We start from the raw sequence: 22,156 nt of genomic DNA, 5'->3' as shown, positions 1-22,156 counted from the left end.
ACTAGAATTAAGGTCAAGTGATAGCCTGGTAACTACTAACAGAGGTGCCCACTGCATGATTTTCACAAAGCCCTGAGTTATAGGCTGATTGTATGATCTCCAGAGAATTCCACCACACATTTTTTAGAGCAACTTTATTTTTAATAACCAATAACTAGATACAGTGCAGCTGTCCTTCCATAGGTGAATGGTTATACAATTATGGTACATGCATATCATGGAATGCTATCTAGCAATAAAAGGAACAAACTATTGATACACACAGCAAGTTGGATGACTGTCTAGGGAATTGTGCTGAGGGAAAAAAGCCGATCCCAAAAGGTGACATACCGCATCACTCCACATATAGAACATTTTGAAATGAAAACATTTTTGTACAGCTTGGTGGTTGCCAGAGGTTAGGAATGGGGGTGGGGAGAGGAGATGGGGAAAAATGGTGTGCACCACACATTTTAAAGACTTTTTCTTCCTGGATAAATGACTCAGGAATGATTCTCTAAAAAGAAATTCAGACACTTCTCTACATTTGGGCATAGAATTACTTCTGTTACCAGGATTGATCAGAAGGGTATTAACATGAAGGTAGGTACTACATTTGATTTAGGATATGTTAAGTAGGCTTTTTATACAAGTATTTGTAAAACACTCTTTTTGCCCCTAGGAATAATTCGGGTTTCACACCAGCAGACACTGTGGCTATCATTTTCTGTTCTACACACAAATCCCTCACACTGGGTAAGTGATTCATAGAGTTAAAAACCAACTTCATATTATCCTCAGACAGTTACGTTTTACGATTTTGAAATTTAAGCAGCTCTTCAAATGAAGTGGAATGGAGCATTGTCCACTCTGTTAGATAAAGAACGAAAGCAAGGTGAGGGTGGGTCATTCCTTTTAAATACCATTACTTGATCAAACCAGTTTTTGAAGGCCTAAATTTAATAGTGTAGGATTTAGTTTAATTTGTAATTATGTTTTGATACTCATAAAAGGGTTTCAGTGTAGAATGTTAACATTAATAGCCAGGGGAGGGGGTGGCAGGGATGGGGAAGGGTAGGGAACTTCTGAAAAGGAATGGGCAAAAACTTGGCTTTGGAAGGCTCTAGAGTTGCCCCTGGAAAATATTAACTTATTTTTTTGAAGCTTGGAGCAAGGTAGAGCTATTGTTACTCTAATCTGATATTGACATTAGTTTAAAGTTCATTTCAGAATGTTATTTCTGTAAAGAAACACAATGTAATTATCATTAATTCAATCTAATTAGCACCTAAAGTGAAATGTTTATTTAATGGACAAAACTAGATCAAGAAGAAAACTACTATTTTCTACTAAGCTTTATCCAGTATAGTGGCATTATCCCAATATATAGGTTATAAAGGTCCAGGCATCTGAATCCATGTTTTTAGTCATTAAAAGTCATTAAGTTATCAGGAACGTTCTTAAAATACACATCATTTACAAACTCCTTGAGGTAGTAGACACATTGCGGTAAAAACTTGCGTTAAAAATTTCTTTACATTTTAGCATGAGACTTACTTAAGAAAATGAAAAATCAATGACATTGCTCTGTCTGCTCATGTGCAAGTTCAGTCTGTAAGCTAGAAAACAAAGACATTTCATAATGTTTTTACTAACCCCAAGCATATTTGTTTGATAGAATCTATTGTCAGTCTTGCCAAATTTGGAAAATGATTTAAAAATTGGACAAACTCTTTAAGGAGCACTTGCTATCTAGGGCTTCAGCTTATTTGAATAAATGATACACGGTTGATGTTTGAGGATCAACCCTTGAATAATGCGAGGGGGGGGCTTGGGGGAACTTCCCCCTGCACAGTCAAAAATCCGTGTATAACTTTTGACTCCCCAAAAACTTAACTACCAAGAGCCTACTGTTGACAAGAAGCCTCACCGGTAACAGTCAACTAACACGTATTTTGTATGTTATATGTATATACTGTGTTCTTACAATAAAGTCAGAGAAAAGAAAATGTTATTAAGAAAATCATAAGGAAGAGAAAATACATTTACAGTCCTGTACCATGTTGATCGAAAAAAATATCTATGTATAAGTGGACTCCTGTAGTTCAAACCCATGTTGATCAAGGGTGAACTGTATTGAATGTTTATACCTTGCAGTATTTCTGTTCGGCTTTCTTCCTAGTATCATCAAATTGAAGTCGAGAGTGCTTTGGAAGCCACATTCCAGTCCTGACTTTGTGACTCTGGACAAATTACTTAACCTCCCTGAACTTTAGCTTTCTCATCTGTAAAATGCGGCAGAATAATACTCACTTTGTGAAGTTTATTAAGATCAGAGATAAAATGTGTTAAGTACCTAGCACAGTACTTGGACATAATAGATAGTCAGTACCCAGCATAATGTGATCAGTCATTGCACTGTGTGTAGACGGCTACAGACTACATTCTGTAGCCCACCTACAGAACTCAGCATGCTGCCTAACTCTTTTAAGCAGTAGCTGTTGTTAATAGTTATTATTAACTCTATTAGTTACGATTGTGTCACCATTTCCAGGGTTCCAGTCCCCTGACCCCTTGTCCTCTAGATTTTCATGTAATCAGTGTGGTTTAATTTTTGACTTCAAAGAAATCATCTTGCACTGTTCTCCCCATGCTGTTATTGTGCTGTGATGTCTAGTGCTCCAGGTCTCCTGGAAAGTAAGGGGCTGTTACAAAGGTAGGGAGTCCAGAGGCAAGAGCTGCCAGGTGCCTCAGACATCCAGAGCCAGCGATCAAATGACCCCATGTCTTCAGAGAAGGTGCTGAGCCATGGCTGAGCCAGATACACTCCTGTGTTGCTGCCATGGGCTTTTATTTATTTTTTTAAAAGATTTTATTTATTTATTTGAGAGAGAGACAGAGATAGCAAGAGAGAGCAGGAGCGGGGAGGAGAGAGTTCAGAAGCAGGCTCCCCACTGAGCAGGGAGCCTGATGCGGGGCTCGATCTCAGGACCCTGGGATCATGACCTGAGCCGGAGGCAGACGCTTCATCGACTGAGCCACCCAGGAGCCCCTGCAATGGGCCTTTAAACCCCAGACAGTCCTAGGGGTTCACTTTTGTCAGGAAAACTACAATGGATGTTTTGTCTCTCTGTGATGTTCTTCTGTGCTGGAGCTGGCCGTTTTGAGCAAAGAGCTCAACCCAAGAAGTGTAGTGCAGCTCCGTCAGTGTCCTTTCCTTTTCTGTAAGTAAAAAACCTACCCGTTAGATCTTTTTCTTTTTTGTCTTTTTATTTTTCTTAATCTCAAAGCGATATTCTTCTGTTCTGGATGCTTTCTGAAACCTAATTTTCAGGCAAACAGGTGCTCTGAACACCAATCAGAAGCAGCTGTTTTGCTAAAAAGGTTTGAGTTAACTCGACTTTTGTCTGCTTGTGTACTTTGTTTTTGCAGCGTTCTCCCGTGAAATAGATCCTTAGATCCTCCAATAAGATACTAGCGTGGTATCTAAGTAACCATAGAGTCTAAATCCTTAGTTACTTTCATATCATGATAGCCTTGAGCACTCTTAGAATTGCAAGACCTAAATACTTGTCCTCACTCTTCACTGAGACATCCCCAGGCTTGTTTCTTAGCTCTCAGATTCGGGAATTTCACTTCCAATCTGACTAGTCTGTCGTGCCTTGATCATACCAGGCTTCCTTCCTGCAGGCTCCGAGGTAGCATTTAGAAATATGACCTCTTTGTTGCTTATTCAGTGAGGTGACATGAATTGCCCTTGTTCCAGCAGCACCTTTACTTCTACCTGTAGCAAGGGGTGTCCGACTCAACATCATTAGAATGGCCTTGGTAAGCCCCGTAATTTCACTGTCTCCATTTTCACAAAATGCAAGGCGTGCTGCCTTCTCCTGGTGACCTGACATCACTGGTCTAGAGGATATGCCATGACAGTGGCCTGAGCTACAGGCCAATAATTATCCTAGGAGAACTTCTTATCTGCATGGAAATGAAAGAACATCACACTAAGTGTGAAAAATCCATATTCCAGAAAGCAGGGAATGTATTTCAGAAAATATCGCTCAGAATTATACTGTCTCTCACCTCTCACACAAAAATGGAATACAATAGATTATAACATATTTGGCATTTAGAAAATATATCTACCCCTTTCGAGATCATTATCAAAATATTTTTTCTAGCGATTTTGTGTACATACAACAGACACACGTGCACACGTGTAATATCTCCAATAGAATACATTAATACATTATGAGATACTGTTCATTATTATATACAGTATTTGTATTTAAGAATAAATCATTGTAGGCCAAGTGGTACCCAGGTGCCTAATGAACCAAAGATGAAGACTCTCGCGTGAGAAGCCTTCTGAATATTCTCTTTTACACACACTTCCAGTTTATTTTATTGGTCTTGCTTTTGCCCTGTCTCAATCTTCTCAGTGTACCTGCATCTACACAGATGCTGAATTTGATTCATTGCTTTTATTAGTGCATTTGCCATTGATTGATTAGTTCTTCGTATTAGTACTTTTTCTATTGATTGATTGCAGATGAAGTGACTATTTGACCTTTAATTATGAGGCTTCCTATTGGAAATGACATTGAGCTATGGCTTCACATAATCCATCTGGAAAGCCTGACATGATGCCATTCCCTGGAGTTCGTTCAGGAAGAAAGAGGAGGCCTGCAGGAAGCACAGAGCTATCACTGTGCTTCATCTAAAACAATCCTAGAGGGCTTGTTTGCTGCTCTCCTAGACTTCAACTCAGGGTTGGAGGTAATTTTATATTTTGTCAAGACAGCATCACTTGCTCTGGATTGCCGTAAAAGCCACGAACTCTCCCAGACTCTTCTGTAGTTTGATGCCGATATCCGTATAATAATAATCTGTGTCACCGTAATGACAAGATATTTTCCATAGCAGAGATTGAAGAACGGCTTGTACCCTGGTTAACAGTGGCTCAGTGCACAGTCAATAGATCTCATCAAGAAAGAAATTCGATCCAAGATACTCTGTGGAATTAGTATTTCACTTTTATTTGTCCTTTTTTCTTGAGTATTCCAATCACTTTGCTGATCTAGAGTTCCAATATATGTAAAAAACATTCTCACAACACCAAGAAAGACGATGTTTCATGATGTTTGAAGTCCTTAAGTTAAGTGAGTGTTTATGTTCGTTTGTAATGTTAAGTAGCAAAATGAAAGCACACACTCTTAAGGCATGTCAGCTGACTACTGGCCGTCCATTGTGAGATTCTCAGTCATTTCTCCTTTCCAAAAGCATTTCTGAGTTGGAAGACTGCTACTGAAATTTTAGAATATCATGATCAACACTTATTAAAAGTCCACTATATGTCTTACGTTTGTAGACACCGCGTACAAAGGCGAATCAAGGCAGGCATTCCCTCACGTCGTTTATCCTTCATTATGAGGCCATGGTTGCAGCTACACAGCTGAACTGTGACAAGAAACTATGCACTAAGCAAAACAAATACAACTTTTTGGTAAGGCATGGGATTCTGCAAAGAGTGGAAAGAACACATCCCTGATTCTAGCCGGGATTCAGGTTCCAATTCTCTCACCAAAAGCTGAAACAAATCACGTAACTGCTGTGGGCCTCAATTTCCACATCTGTAAAATGAGAAGATGGACAAGACAACACGTGACATTCCTCCAGGCTTCAGTTTCTGTGAGTCTGTGCTCAGTAACTGATATTTCCGTTCTTTACACTCCAAGTTTCCCTGCAGTGTGTGAAAGAGAAAAGAGTTCGTGAACAGTTATGTAAATAACGCTACAATGTTACACAAAGGAAATACAGTTCTTGCTTCTTCCGAAAGACGTTAAAAAATACCTTCATACTCCAAAGAGTTTCATAAGAGAAAAGGAATCTGCAAAGGATCTTATTTTCAGTTTTACTTGGAAGCTATTTGAGAATGAGACAGGACTACCTGTAACTTGGGCTGAAAAAGATCGTTTAATAACATCTGCGTTATTTTCTCAAGAGGAAATGGGATTGAAATATGAAAGTTTGCATTCCTATGGTTCTTTTCCCCTAAAGCTTATCTGTGAATCTATTTGGCATATGAAGACTATTGTCTTAATAAAACTGCCCCACAATTGGGAAGCACTTTTTAAAGCATTGAGCTCATTAAATCATATAATTCAAAAACCTTGAATAGTAGCAGGTCAGTAATTATCTTATTCTGCTTACAAAGAAATGAAAGCCTGGCAAAATTTGACAAACTTATCCCAGATCGTATAACTAATAGAGACCGGATTCCGAGCCTCCAAACTTCCAGAATTGCAGTGGATAATAAGATACAAAAGTACTTTGAAGACCAAAAAGTGCTATACTGATTCCAAATATTGTGAATGTGAAATCTCAGTGTGAGTTTGAAGTATTTTATTAATTATTTAAAAAAGAAAATCACTTCTGATGACATCGCTAGTTATAAAAACAGTTTAAAAATACTTACTATCTATTAATTGTTCCCATAAGCACATTATTTCCATGTGGCCCAGTCATACACTGACACTCATTCCTTCTATCTTCTTTAATAACAAAAAGTTGTATTCTGCCCTTCCCTTATGCTCATCTGTTTTGTTTCTTTAATTCCACAGATGAGTGAGATCATATAGTATCTGTCTTCCTCTGACTGACTTATTTCACTTAGCATAACATCCTCTAGCTCCATCCACATCGTTGCAAATGGCAGGATTTCATTCTTTTTGATGGCTGAGTAATAGTCCAGTGTGTGTGTGTGTGTGTGTGTGTGTGTGTGTGTGTGTGTGTGTACACCACATCTTCTTTATCCGTTCATCTGTTAATGGACATCTGGGCTCTTTCCATAGTTTGATGTTGCTGCTGTAAACATTGGGGTGCAGGTGCCCCTTCAAATCACTATGTTTGTATCCTTTGGATAAATACCTAGTAGTGCAATTGCTGGGTCGTAGGACAGTTCTGTTTTTAACTTTCTGAGGAACCTCCATACTGTTTTCTAGGTGGTTGCACCAGTTTGCATTCCCACCAACAGTGTAAAACAGAGAGGGAGGTAAACTATAAGAGCCTCTTAACTATAGGAAACAACCTGAGAGTTGCTGGAGGGGACGTGGCTGGGGGGGTTGGGTAACTGGGTGACGGGCATTAAGGAGGGCACTTGATGTAATGACCACTGCGTGTTATATGCAACTGATGAATCATTAAATTCTACCCCTGAAACTAATAATAGACTATATGTTAACTAAATTGAACTTAAATAAAAAGTTTAAAATAAATAAAAAGATTTCAAGACATAATAGCCAAACTAAAAGTTATGTTCTATATTCTATTTAAAGTGAGTCTTGATGGGTCAGCCCTCACCTTTCATGAGTCATCACTGTCTGCACTCTTTTCTGGCAAACTAAGAGCCATAGTACTGTATGACTAAATAAGCTGTTAAAATGGAAATAGAAATCCAGAGTAGAGACAAAAAATAGACGTTTGTGTGTGGGCCAGAGCCATAAATACTTGTCTGTCCTGCAGTTTGCTGCTGGAGCTACAGTTGTGTAAGGAAAGGCAGTTTGGGGACCTGTGTCATTTGACAGATTCTTAAAGATGCCACTGAAATTATAGACACAGTAGATTTTACTACTATGCTGAAGAAAAGTGAGGGAGCGTCCGTCATAATGTACCATTTTCTGATCCATATAGAAAAAGAAAGAAATGTAAGTTCTCTAAATGGCACACTTATGTTCTACAGAGGTCTGTGGATTATTTTGTTTTGAATTTTTGATTCTGAGTTTGGTGTCTGAAAATCATTACTAGCATATCTAGACTTATGTAATAAAAATTTAGGAAGTTCCCAGGTTCTAGGCAGCAAGTCTGAAATTAAAGATAATAAAACCTCTTTGGTTTTTGGTTTTATTACCCTGACCCTCAAGTACCATTAATGTTAATGATAAGCCAGGAGGTTCATCGGGAAGGTCAGCGCCCCGATGCCCACAGGCTTCTCGTCCTCCTTCACGTTTTCCTATGCCGGAGACTGTCAAACATTTTTAACTACAACCAACAGTTAGAAAGACATTTTACAGTGTGATCTGGTATGCACTGCTTGCGTGGGAAAGTTTTACAAAATAACATGCACTCTTACTTTATATGATATGTTCCATAATCTATCCAAGTGGTAGATAAACCCATTATAATGGTATATAATCCAAGGTCTGAGAAGTATTACCTTATACCTGCTTGGTGAGATTTTATCCTCTTCCTCAGATAGTTACCATGTAGGCTTTCACTTCTACTGTCTTTTTTTTAATCGAACTTTAACCCAAATTTCTGATACCGTGTAGGAACCAGAGGTAAATTAAAACTCAAAACAGTTCTTGATTTGCAGTAATATAAGATCACCAGCATTTAGAGTTTATTCATGCAGCTTATATTAGAGAATTTCTGTTGGTTTACTTATTTTTTAATTGTGTCTCTATTCATCATGTTTTTAATAGTAGTAGGAATAATGATAACAGCTAACCGTATTTGGGTACTTAATGGGCAAACACTGTGCTGTGTGCTTGTTACGTGAAGTAATTTACTTGAAAATACTTTTGCGTCCCAGCGTGGGCATCATGTAGGTATGTACTGGTTAGTTTAGAGTTCAGTTGGTCTAATGGAAAATTCTCCCCCAAGTGTTCAGCTACTATTTTATCAGAAAGGGAATACTCCAGAGGCAGCGCCAACAAATGCTTTTGTTACCTGTATCTCTGTCAACCAGAGATTTTGCTAATCAGCATAATGAATTCTGAAATAGGTTTTTATTGATGAAATTACTGACTTGTTACTTTGCATGTAATAAATGGACGCTCACTGATCAGTAGACACTTAGAGACACTTCCTACTTGATACAAAGGATCTTGCAAGTCCAGCGGCTTGAATCCGAAATCCTCAGGGCTGTGCTGGAGGCTCATCCCTACATGATTTTGTGCTGCTCTTAGGAGCACCTGGAGTTGCCTGAGGCTGACTGTAAGGGTCACAGAATTCTGCTCTGGAACGTTGCTGTGTGTGCTTTGAGAGACCGCATGCAAGGGGCTGGTGAGAGCACTTGAAAGGTCAGAGCTGGGACTTTCAGTCGACGGGATAGGTTGTTTAAACTATTTTTGTGCGTGAGTACTAATATGTGTTCAGTTAAAAATGCCTGTGTGTGTGGCAGTTTGCTTTTTCATTCAAACTTGCTGGCCAGCTTGTGGGGGTGTGGCTCACCTTGACCTACCTTAAAATTCTTTCTTTGGCCACTACACAGTGTCTGCCAGAAAGAATCTGAAACCTGTGCATGACCACCCTGGTGTAGGGCACCTCCCAACAGTCCTTTACACACACCAGCTCACATCATTCCCACAGTCACCTCGGAGAAGGAAAGTGAGGTTCCTAAGTGATAAGCAACTTGTCCAAGTCACATGACCCACGTGGCAGAGACAAAACTTATATCAGGTCTGGCTTTTAACCACTGTACTGAGCTGTAATGGGAGTTCTTCAGGGAGTCTTGCGCTCTATATCAGTCCCGTGGTTCACTAGCTATGAAAAATTTAGGCTAGATGATCTCTGGGGCCCTTCTTGTTCTAACATTCAATAATTCTCTGACTTTGAAAGGTATTCGGCTCCAGAATCTTGAGCCTTCAAAGGGGTACCTTAAGATCAACATTTCCCCAAGGGTGGCCCTCTAAATTACAGCAAATCACTTCCTTTAAAGAAAAAACAAAGGAGAGTACTGGACCTGATCTGATTCAGAATTTTCAAGAGTAAGACCCTGGAGTCTGATTTTTAAAACATACCAAAAAACAGTATTATGCCCCTGAAAGTTTAGAGCCACCATAATACATGCATCCAGAATCACCTTTTGGTTTCCAGAGATGCTGGCTCACCCTCCCAGGTCTTTAGGGAAGCTTTTGACCTAGCAGAGCATTCAGGCAAGTTTTGGGTAAGTGCTTTTTTATGATAATGGAAACTAGTCTGGGTCAACTTGGCTTGGTTGGTTTTGGGTGTTGATTTTTTTTTAAACTTTAGTCTGGCCATGATATGCATACTTTTTATCTCATTATTAGCCAAAAGGAGATACTTAGGACATAGATGCTCATGACATACTACAAAGTAGCATAAAAAGGTAAACAATAATTAGTCAAGCAGAGAAAGACAACTATCATATGGTTTCTCTCATCTATGGGACATAAGAACTAGGAAGATCGGTAGGGGAAGAAAGGGATAAAGAAAGGGGGGGTAATCAGAAGGGGGAATGAAGCATGAAAGACTATGGACTCTGAGAAACAAACTGAGGACCTCAGGGGGGGGTGGGGGAATGGGATAGACCGGTGATGGGTAGTAAGGAGGGCACGTATTGCATGGTGCACTGGGTGTTATACGCAACTAATGAATCATGAAACTTTACATCAAAAACCAGGGATGTACTGTATGGTGACTAACATAATATAATAAAAAATATTATTATAAAAAACAACAACAACAACAACAAATTTTTAAAGCAACTCAGTAGGCTTGGACTCCAGTTTCTCAGAATCACTTACCTTCTCTTTCCATGGCCTCAGGATGTGATATTGTGGTTGTGTCTACAAAGGATAAAAACTTGCTCCTGTTTTTCTAAACTATATCTATATTTGTGCCTGAACTTCAAAGGTCTTTTGAGTTCCCTTTGCATCAATGTGGTTAAACCACAGCTTTTGGATGTGGAAGTATGCCGGTATGTCACAAGTCATAACCTGATCACAGGAAAGCCGTTCACTAGGTGTCTGCCCATCGTCCCTAGCAGCCGCTCTAAAAGGGAAGCTTTCTTTTTTAAGCTGAGAGTAAAGTTTAAGCATGTTTAAAATAATTTCAGCATGCCTGGTATTTGAAAGTTATCCTTATATAAGTCCCTTCATGAAAGGAAATATATATAATTTTTCAAAAAAATCTTACAGTATAATTAATACTGTGGAAAGATTTTTAAAAAAGAAAGAAAAGAGGGTTGCCTGGGTGGCTCAGTAGGTGAAACCTCCAAGTCTTGATTTCTATTCAGGTCATGATCTCAGAGTCCTGGAATCGAGCCTGGTGTCCATCCATGGGGCTCCCTGCTCAGTGGGGGGGGGGGGGGTCTGCTTGTCACTCTCCCTCTGCCCCTTCCCCCCATCATGCACTCACGCACACACTCTTTCTCAGAAATAAATAAATAAACCTTTTTTAAAATAAAATTAAATTAAAATTAAAACAGAAAGAAGACTAAAGAAACACAAGATAAAATCACTGCTTTCCAGAAGTCAGCACTCTGAAAGGGACAGCAACCCAAGTAGAACTGTAAGCACTTAACCAGAAGTCGTAGACAGATGAAGGCCGGGGGAGTTTTGGCAACACCCTAAGCGATGAAGTTTCAGCTCCTGTAGCAGTCCTCAGCAGTCACCATTCTCAAAAGTTTTAGGAATGCTTCAGACCTCACCCTGGATGATTTCAGTGGCAAGCCCCTTCCTGGTCGGTCCTGTAAAGTACTAAATTTGAGCCCCACAATACTATCTCATAATGCTCTTTCTAACCACAATCATAACCCTGATCGCCATCATCTATGCCAGGTGCCATACTAGGTGACAAAACAAACCCTGTGTCACTGAAACCTCCAACTCCCCTTTGAGACAGTTACTTTAACTTCATTTGAGCAGATGTGGAAACTGAGGGTATTAGGCTTAGATCACCTGACCATATAGCTGGTAGGTGGTGTGGTCAGGATTTAAACCCAGGTCTCTGGTGTCAAAGACCAGGTCCCTTCTATCACACCACCCAGGCTTCTGGAAATATCTAAGAAGGCTGTGTTAGCTGTCCGCCGCTCGCTCAACTTCAGTGACGGGGCAGGAGCAAGAGGAGCCAATGTTTACCCGCACCAGCTTCACTGCAGCTGGGCTTGGCTTATGGGGGACCCTCGAAGTATGTATGAAATCCTTATCCTGTGTGCTTCGAATGTTAACTCTTAGTGCCATCAAGTTAGTGCAAACTTCTATTTCCTGAGTTTCATATTTATTTCAAAGTAAAAACCACCCCGTCATGTTAGAAGTAGCTCTACAGAGATTAATTTTACACATTAATAATCAGTAACGCACCCAAAGTCACATACGCTCCATGCTTCCGAAACGGAAATGCCCAAGAAGAGGGGAGCACACCATGGTGTTTGGGGGCTGGTGCTTTCTGAGGAAGCCTTCGCCATGTCCAGGAGAGCTGACAACGGCCCATCTCCCAGTGCTCCCCGCAGCTCTGCGCTCGCTGTCAGTTGCAGAGGGGTTTGGTCTTTATTATTATTATTATTATTAATATTTAGAAAGTGTGCCCGCAGCAGTGCTAAAACGTGCATCACAGAACAACAGTGGTTTACTGCGTTTGAAGACTCTCACCCAGGAGACCTCATTCACTTGAAGTTCGTGTCTCTCCATCTCCACTTGCACAGAGGCCTGTGAATAACAGTTGGCATTTCAGAGTTGCATCTCCAATTATTTATTTGGTTGCATCTCTTCCCAGAAGTTCCCTTAATTGAACCAGACGCGATAACCCCGTTTGCATGTATTTAATGACAGCCAGCTCCATGCCTCTTTCCAGCAAAGAACAAACGAGCCTGCAGCTGCAAAACGAGGGGGACAGCCTCCACCTCCTTGTCCCCATCTACAGCCCCAGCCACACAACTGCAGTCAGAAGTTAAAGTTAGCTGCCCACTTTTTAAAGCCACGGGGTACTCGGTAGGTTTTTGACAAGTTACCATGGGGACAAGAGGAGATGTGAAATTGGGCACAGCTCGGAAGAGCCCTGGGTCCCCAGAAGCCGGCTCGTTTGAAATGTCATCTCTCCTGAAGCCGAGCGGTAATGATAGTGTCGCCGTGACACTTCCCAGAGCTTTCTTTGCCGCACGTTTGCTCTACGTACTAGTGCCGCCTGTACACAACTCGTCACCTCTAGTACTTGACTCTCGTACTGCGAGAGCAAACTTTCTCAATATTAGTAAAAAACAAACCCTTCTGCACTGATGGCAGAACCAAACAGGAAGGGCCGGTGCCGATGAAGAGATGCTTTTAAAACACAGTTTCCTTGATCCATTCATTCACTCACCAAGTGTTTATTTAGTGCCTACTGTATGCCAGCCCCTGTGCCAGGCCCCATGGGCTATAGCAGTGAACAAGGTACAGAAAAGTTCTTGCCCTTAGCTAGCTTCCTTTCCAGCAGGATTAAACAGACAAACACTTAAACATATAACCATCCAGTGACAGTAAGTGACATACAGAAAGAGAGAAGCCGGCTTATCCCGGGAGCCAGATACGGGACTCGATCCCAGGAACCCGGGATCATGACCTGGGCCGAAGGCAGACACTTAACCGACTGAGCCACCCAGGCACCCCAAAACCACAGTTCTCTTAGATATGTGAAGTACTCAGAGGTTAAGGAAAACAGAGGGGTTTAGTAAAACATCATTATTTCCAGAAATGGCTCCCAGGACTTTCTTAATTTCTTCCTCTGCCTAAAAGCCTTCTAAATGAGGCCTTAACTCTCCCTTTTTTATATCATTCAGAATAAATAAAGGGCAGGAGGGGGTTAGTAGGACATCACCTAGCCAAGTTAAACCACAGAAACCTGGGTCAACCTTTTTAAAACAGAAGGATTTAGGGGGGCCTGGGTGGCTGAGTCGGTTGAGTGTCTGACTTGTGATTTCGGCTCAGGTCATGACCTCATGGGTCATGAGATCGAGCCCCAAGTCAGGATCTGTGCTTAACGGGGAGTCTGCTTGAGATTCTCTCTCTGCCTCTCCCCCTTCCCCCTGCGTGCTCTCTCTCTCTCTCTCTCAAATAAATCTTTAAAAAAAATAGAATAGATGGATTTAAGGATAAATAGTGCTGGTTTCTAATCCCCAAATCAAAACTGCCTCATTCTTTTGTGTCAGGAGACATCTTTTCTGAGGTTGACATTCATCATAAACATGGTACCATCAAGAAGAAAGTTACTGCCAGAGGGTGATTAATGGCCATGTTGACAAAACAAAAAATGTATGTTAAAAAAATACTGTGCATTTGTGCCACGGCTTCCTCACATTTACCATGTAACTAAGACTTGGAAGCCTTCCGGAAGTCCCACTCTCCACCAGTAAGAGGGTCATCAGTGCAAAATTTTAGGGAGCACTATGTTTAGAGGGTGGGAGCTGTCCCGGATCCGTGGACGCTCACGTCCTACCCGCCCGCTTCTCTGTGCCTCGGACTAAAAAGATTTGAGTGTTTATCTTCATTTACATATCTAAAAAATTCTGTAAAATTCAACGAGGCTTTCCAGAGCCAGAGCTGAGTGACTTCTGTTCTGAGCCGGGGCAGCTCTGTATTGGCGATCACGTTAAACATATTCTGATGGCCTTGTGTTGTTTTTGTCACACGAAAGCCTCAGTCTATTTTTGGTGTTTTCACATCCTGTGAGCATGGATATTAGCCAGATTTTCTCTTAAGAAGACAAAAGGCTCTTCCTTCACAGCCTAGGAAAGGAAAAAAAGTAATCTCGATCTACTTCCTGCCCACCTTGTCTCCATATATATGGTGACCCCTCCTGGAAGACACAGCCAGCATTTGAATGAAGGCTCCGTGGCTCAGTTCTTTAATTCATTCTGGAATTCCCTGCTTGCTAATTACTCCTACAGCGCTGTCAGACAGGTGAAGGTGTGCCTAATCTTCCGGGGCAGAAACCTTCAATTGTAGAGTTAAATGTTTCATTGTCAGCATCTGGTGAGCCGACTCAGGCCATTCATTCAACGTCTTTTCCAATCAGAACGTACCTGTTTCAAAACAGAAATAACACCAGCTGCTCATTTTGGTCTTTTCCTGCCCCTTTATTTACATAAAACTTTCAGCAAAGTGATGGGCTTACAGCCCAGGTAACTAAAGACTAAAACACCATCTTTTCTTTTCCTAATGGGCCAAAAATGGTCATAAAACCACCTTTTATCTGAAGCAAGTGGAAGGCCGGAAGCATAAGCACTTGTGTTGAAAGGAATACCTCTCTTTTCCTTTCAGACTTTTCTTGTGTAAATATTATTTTTCTTAGGTTTCCCCCTCTGTCTTCAGTGTTAATGTTATCAAGCATCTCTTTTCTCTGGGGTCCGCCGGCACTGTGACAAATGAGCATTCAAGCATTGCAGGCCCAGAGTCTAGCTGAAGACCACGGATGGTGGAACCAGTCCCCCCGGTCACTAGCTGTGCCTGGCCTTGGGGAGATGGGTCCTGACTGCTACCTCAGGTTCCTTGTCTGAGAAATGGAGAGAAGAGAGGAAGCTGTACTCGCACTGTAGACGTGAGGAGGGAATGACTTGATGTTTGCACACTCACCGAATGGTGCCTGACCCAGAGGGAGCCCTGTGTAACTACCTTCCACAATCCGTATTCTGCCTCACCAACGTACAAATGCAGATCGGAAACATCCGTGAACTCCAGATGCGGCTTCGGAAGTACAAGATAGGATTGCTGAAAGACTAAAACACCAGCACTGCTCTCTCTTTCCGAAAGCTTTTGACTTCTGCAGAGATGGTTCTTTTCTCTTCATAATGGTCTTAGACCTGTAGCTTGTAACATTATACTTGTTAATTGCCCTGCTCTTCCAGGCCTAATTGTCCCTTTTGTATAAAAAAATATTTTGGGGGTTCTGGTCTTGAAAGATGAAGAATAAATCTCTCAAAAGTTGTACATCAGAAAAGAAATCCGACATGTAAAACCTTCCTAACTGTGAAGGGGAGGGTGGTGAGCGAGCAGCATGAGCTCCTAAGAGGAAAACAGAGAGGCTGAGGCCAGTTTGTGAAGCACGTTTGCGGACATCTTCTCTGTGGATTTTAAAATGTCCCTTTCCCTCTCCTATGCTATCTTCAGAGATAACCAACCATATGACATTTTTCAGGCTTCAGAGATTAGAAATGAAAATTCCATTTGTACATATCTGTTAAACTGGGGCAAGATGATCGTATTTTTCTGCCAGAGATCTAGCCAGGGGGGTTTGTCAGAGATCCCGGAGCTGCTGTTATTGCCTTTGTATTCAGAAATTTGGAAACGCTCAACATCTATGTGGGTTCCACGAACCCCACACTGGGACACCGGGGAAACTGCTAGAGAGCTCATGTTTGCATATGTTACTTAGTTGTACCTCATTTTGGGTGTCTTTTGGTACAAAAAGGACAAAAATGTTTTCTTCTGTGTCTCATACAGCTGCGGTAGAGTCATAGCAAAGATAATATGGCAGGAGATTCCGGTTAAAGATGGAATGACACGAAAAGAACAGGGAAGCAAGTAAAATGTAAATCATTGGCAAGGGTAAAGCAGCATAATCCGCATATTAAAATACCTTGGAGAATTTGAGCAGAAGACCAGTCATTTAGAAGGGAGTGAATGAGAACAGAGCACACGATCTGTGACATCCTGTCCCCCTTCCTGGGGGAATCTGCAGGAAGTGGACTTGCCAGCCTTTGGAACATACCAGAGGGGGTTTCGGGGGAGTCCTGAAATAGCCAGGATTATAAGCAGAATGTAATTCTGGGGGCTGTGCAGACTAAATACCGCCTGCTCCAAAAGGCCATATCTTAGGGGAGCTCTTAACTGATCCAGCAGGCCTCTGATGGGCAGCGAGCCAAGCCATACCCGTTGACCTAGAAGTAGCAGGCCTTTCTTTTACCCCCCACTAAAAAGTGACAAAAGTCAAAATAACCCAAACGGTCACTGAATCCATTTGCCTAACCACTGTGTTCCTGGATAGCAGTGCTGCGTTCTCTCACTGCCGTGTGCCATGATGCTGTTATTGAGTGGAATTGGCTCTTTGCCTAGATTTGGCATGGTAGTCTCTGTCTTCTCTCCCTGGTAAATGAGTGAGAGCATACGCTCCCTGAAGGCAGGGGGAGGGGGCGCTTACCCATTAATTCACTGTACCCAGAAGAGTGTCTGACACATAGACAAAGACTTACTGCTTCTCAGACTTTGAGCATTATTTCACTTGGCATTTATTAAAAAAAAAAAAAAACCTACACAATAAGTACATTTTACGGATGTGAAAACTAAGGTTTAATAACTTGCCCGACCAAGGTCACACAGGTGGTTGAGTGGTAGACATGGGATTCTAACCCAGGGCTCTGACTCCCGTGTCAGGCTTCGTCACTGCTACACTGACCTGCCTCACGTAGGCTACTGGATATAGTCGATTATAAATCGCTGCAGGAAAGTGACAGCTATATTACTGAAAATTCGCCTGCTTTAGGATAACCCTAACTGAAAGCCTTTTCTACCCAAATTCCAAAACTGCTGTTGGACTTGATCATGGCCTCATTTTGTGCTCTAGAAATGGCATGTAATTGCTCCTTTGTTCAGTAATTGACATAAATTAGTGCCAGTGAGTTTGACTTTATGCGACTATTTGTCTCTAAAGAGAAGGACTCTGTGTGTATGTGTGGGGGGGGGGTGGGGTGGGTGTGTGTGTGTAGGAGACACAGAGATTGGCACTCAGTGATGCTGGACGAGTGTCTCTGTTGCTCAAACAGCAACTGCCTTCCAGGATTATTTTGTGATTGGGGAGACCATCTATCCCAATGACTTTTAAAGGCGAGCGCGGTCTTTTCTGAGAGATTCCCTGAGGAAGAGATAGAATCCAAATAACAATGTGTGGGACATTTAGATAGTAAACTTATGGGTGTTTCTAACTAAGGACAGACTAAACAAAAGCGGGAAATCACCATGACAACTGAGGAGAGAAGCAACTGGATTCCAGATCTGCCAGCAGCTCTCTCCAAAACTCAGGGAAAAGTCTGAGAAAGCCTTTAAATGGAAAACAAGTCATGTGAATTCGGGCGAATGAATGCCTGAAAGACGGGAAATGACCCAGGTGATTGGAATATACTCGATCTTGGCTAAGTGAGCACGTAAGTGTAATATTAGACTTCAAAGAACACAGACGGTGTTTTTCAACATATTTCCTCTCCTGCTCCACACTTCAGTACTCCTTTCAAATTTCGTGTTCTCGGTCAGGCCAGTTTCTCTCCTTCCTGCCACAGCAAATTTTATGCTAGGAAATACAGTCCTTTCCCCAAGGGTGTGTGGAGGTGTTCTCTCTGCAGACTTCAGCAAAGCAACTAGTATTCCTTCTATATCCTGTCCTTTCAAGTAGGAAACATTCCTTTAGTACCTATTCTTAAATAATCAGTCATTTGTTAAGTAACAGTCCTGTGCTTAAATACTGCAGGAGATTAAAGGACAAATGTCATACTTTGCCTATGTTCAGGGGAAAGCAAAACGTACCCCAAAGAAAAGAATGGCAGAATCAGCAAATGCTACATTATCTGATGCCAGGAGGAAGAGCGACTTCTTTCCTCAAAAAAGGAAGAAATCTGTAGAGAGGCCACCTCAGGGTGGAGGAAATAGAAAGCTGAGCCTGAATGAAGCCACAGGATTTAGGCACGTAGGGAGAAAGGGCAAGATCCAACAGAGACTCAGTTTTTACAAAGACAAGAAAGTGCTAGACCGGAGCCAGTGACAGCAATTGGCAAGGGAAAGTTTGGTTTAATGGAGTTGGCACGGCTCAGGGATTAAAAGTAAATAGACCAAGGTCCAATTGTGCCTCTACTGAAATGCATGATGTATGATGTCAGGCAAGTCACTTCACTGCCCTAAACTCCGGTTTCCTCAGGCTTAAATGGGAAAACCGGCCCTACTTCTTCACAGGGCTGCCGGGAGGATTAAATGAGATAATGCAGGCAAAGCACTTAGCATGCAGCAGGCACTTACAAAATGGTGGCCGTAGTAACTGTTCTTTACTGAAGTTGAATAGGGAGAGAATGTGATGAATGGGCACTGGAAAGTCATTGTAATTCTTGAGCAGGGTATTGGCTTTAATTAATGTGGGTTTGGGCAAGATTAATCTGGCCAGGGTTTGGAGGATTGATGAAGGGAAGAGCCTGAAGACGGGCTGATGTCAGGAGACTGTAAGAGTAATCTTGGCTCGATTTTCTGAGGCACTCAATTAGGCAGGTGGCAGTGAAAACTGAGCGGGAAGGAGAGTGGCAGATGGAGGAAAGAATCGACAGAATTCAGGGGCTTGATCGAGGGGCAAGAAGACAAATGGAATTAGTCAAAGATAATCCCCAAACTCTGAGTCGTAGGAACTGGGTGAGCCAGTGGCAGAACGGGTTACATGAGCTATGCTGACAGATAGCATCCATCTGATGGAGGAAAGCTGACGTATCAGGCCAAGAGCTACCAGAAGGTGAGCCCCCGGAGGGCAGGGACCTTGGCCGCACTACTGACCTGATAGCCTCCACAACGAGGACAGCGCTTAACACTGGGCAGAGGCCCGAAAGGTATTTTTTAATGAACGGATGGCGGGATGGTGAGAACATGGTGCATCCACAAGTAAGTAGATTGCACAGTGATGTCAAGTAGCTAGTTTTTTCTATAATGAACAATAGAGCAGCCTCAGCCTTCAGCATGGGTTAAAGTCCATATTTAATCTAGAAAGAAAAATGTTTCTCAAGGAAGCATGAAAAACTGTCCATCCAACAGAAAGTATAAACTCTTGCAACTCGAACATTGATACAAAGGGAATTTTCTAATTCAGAGGACATAAAATAAACATATTTAAAATTGGGAGGGGGAAAAAAAAACTCGTGCTTGTACGTATTGTTTTATCCTTTCCATCCTGGGTATAGGATAAAAGAAACCCCTTACTTGCTTGTTAGAAGAAGAAAGCCCTCACTTGAAGTTCCTACTTGGCAGATGTCAGTTGAAAGCTCTGCTTATGGAATATGCTACAGTGTCAAACTCTGTTGGATAATTTTAGACGAATGTGTCATGTGTGACATGGAAATATGGCATGCTGTACATTACTGATTTCCCAAGTGTTTGCAGCAAGTAGTAATGTGCTGGGAAAGTGCTCTTCATCTAGCCACACAGTGTGCCTGTAGAGCAATGGGGAAATGCTTTCGGTGGAAATTACTTTAGTCAGGAAAAGAATCCATTTACAATATGCGCCTTCTAACATCTTTCAGACAATGCATTGTATTAAAGAGGCATTTTTTGATTAATGTTTTATAAACATTTTTCAGCATGACAGCTTAAAGCCCTGGTAAAATTGTAAATGCGTGCATCGCGTTCACTTCCATAAAGTCAAGTGCCATCTCATAAAGTCTAGTTGGATCCTGTCAACCATGGTGACACAGAATCAGTACCTGGGAGCATTAAAATTAATTCGCTTCATTTGTATTACTGCAGTGATAGCAAGATGAAAAGAGTCCTATATTTAAATTTTACTTTAAAAAGAAAACTCTTTCTAGTAAGTTTGTTTGGTTTTTTAAAATTATTGCCATTTTTTCCTCCTGCTTAAAGAATATCGTGAAAACGGAGTGATAGTCTGTCCAGTAAATCTGTGATGGGATCTGGAAAAATACAGATCCGTTGATTCGACACACTCCTTTGGAGCACCTAGTCTATGCTCAAAGATGAAGAAGAAACCGCTGGTGGTAGTAAGTGCAGTGAACGCTAGTCTGGAGCGAGTCACAGGCTGGGTAAGCAGAGTAGAAAGGACCTGATGGCCAGCGTGGGACTTTGAGGATGGCATCCCAGAGGAGGCGACCTAAGAGCTGAGGGCTAGAGGACTGGGTGAAGCGAGACGTGGGTGGTGGGCATTCTAGGCCAGAGGCGCTCATGTGCAAAGGCCTAGTGGGGGGGAAGCAGCACGGGCGCTCCTCCAGGCTGGAGCACAGAGGCAGCAGAGGGGGGAGCGTGACATCGAGACGTAGCGGGATGGGGGCCAGGTCAGGAGAGTCCTCGTGCACCACACTTAGGAGTCTCCCCTGGGTCACAGACTCCTGCGGGGTTTGACAGGATCCAATTTTGTGCTCGCTCTGGTCACAAATCGGAAAGGAGCTTAGAGAGGACACACATGAAGTCGGAGAGACTGGTGTGGAGACAGCGTGGGAACGCCACTGAGAGCTGACTGGCCTGAAGGAAGCTTCTGGGGAGGCGGGGTGAGCGGTCACAGGGGCGCCCAGGAAGTCACCTCGTGCAGGGTTAGGTCTCATTCTGCTCCTGGCATGCCTCGGCCTTCACAGAGCAGTTCATCAGCTCCGTGAGTGCTGACTGAGCAATGAATGATGGAGTGAGTTGCTCAATGAGTGAGTGGAGAGGATGAGAGGGCGCACGTGACATAGGCTTCTGGAATAAGGGCTACCGCTGGTGTTCTGATTGGACTTGAAGATCACATTTTGCCCAATTCATGACCAAGTGGCAGAAATCACCGAATGGTGAGTGCAGGGGCTCCTGCAGGTTCCTAACCTCGCTCTATTGAATTTTGCGTCCTCATCCTGATAGTGACAGCAACGTGGCAAATATGCCCTAGAACCGATGTGTTAAACTCACTGCCTCTGAGGGATGGCCACCAGAGCATGGAACGCTCCAACGTGGAGAAGTTAACTCTCGCTCAGCTTCTCCCAACTTCTTTCTACAATGACCTTCGAGGAAATGAAAATGCAGGCTGGAAGCTCTCTCCTGTGGGGGGGGGGGGGGGGGGCAGGGGGATGAAAGGAAAGCAGGGAAAAAGAAAGATGGAAAGACGCAGGTAAATAGGAGATGGAGAAGAAACCCTAATAATTGGGAAGGAAAGTAGAAATCAAATGACTGAAAAGTAAGGTGGATTTTAAGACTGAGGGAAGATAGAGGTTCCTGAAACAAATGACATATGACTTGAATGGCTGCCCCCCCCCCCCAAGTGATCGAGCTGTGAATCCATCCCAGGAGAGGAACAAGCAAGGACACGTGACAGGGACTTGGGTCCTGATCCCTGGAAGCTAGGCTTTTTTTCTCTGTTATATTATGTTCAGTCATATTTTTCACATCAGTCGCTCGAGTGCTAGTGATAGGAAATTTGATTAACGATTAACGAGGAGGTATTGCAGACACGTAAAGCAGGGAGGAGAAATCCCTCTTTAACTCGACGAACGTCTGCAGCAGCTGCTAGTCCTCACGGATCCCTTCTCTTTGTCCAGCGAGGTGAGTAACTGTAATACCAGGCGAAGGAAGAAAAGCGCCTGGACCGCCAGGGTCAGTCAGGAAAACAGAAAGCACTCTTTCAACGGAGGAAAGATTAAACAGTGTCCGAAAGCTGAAAGGGGGGAAGGGGGACGGTGAGGGCAAAA

The 22,156-nt window shown here is 42.5% G+C and overlaps 1 protein-coding gene across 3 annotated transcripts in view; it reads left to right on the top strand.

Annotated features, from left to right (window-relative positions):
• Window positions 1-22,156, top strand: part of SLC10A7 (solute carrier family 10 member 7) — a 241,279-nt gene that overhangs the window by 211,470 nt on the left and 7,653 nt on the right. For all 3 annotated transcript variants that reach the window (XM_045798878.2, XM_045798877.2, XM_087866486.1), the window contains exon 10: window positions 662-735. In XM_045798878.2, the coding sequence (XP_045654834.1) occupies window positions 662-735 (74 nt within the window). The remainder of the gene's footprint in view (window positions 1-661; window positions 736-22,156) is intronic.

Source organism: Ursus americanus, chromosome 13 (genome assembly GCF_024610735.1).
Source record: "Ursus americanus isolate L20-20 chromosome 13, mUrsAme1.1.p, whole genome shotgun sequence".
Taxonomy (NCBI): Eukaryota; Metazoa; Chordata; class Mammalia; order Carnivora; family Ursidae; genus Ursus; species Ursus americanus.
This window is presented reverse-complemented; position numbering and strand designations above follow the sequence as displayed.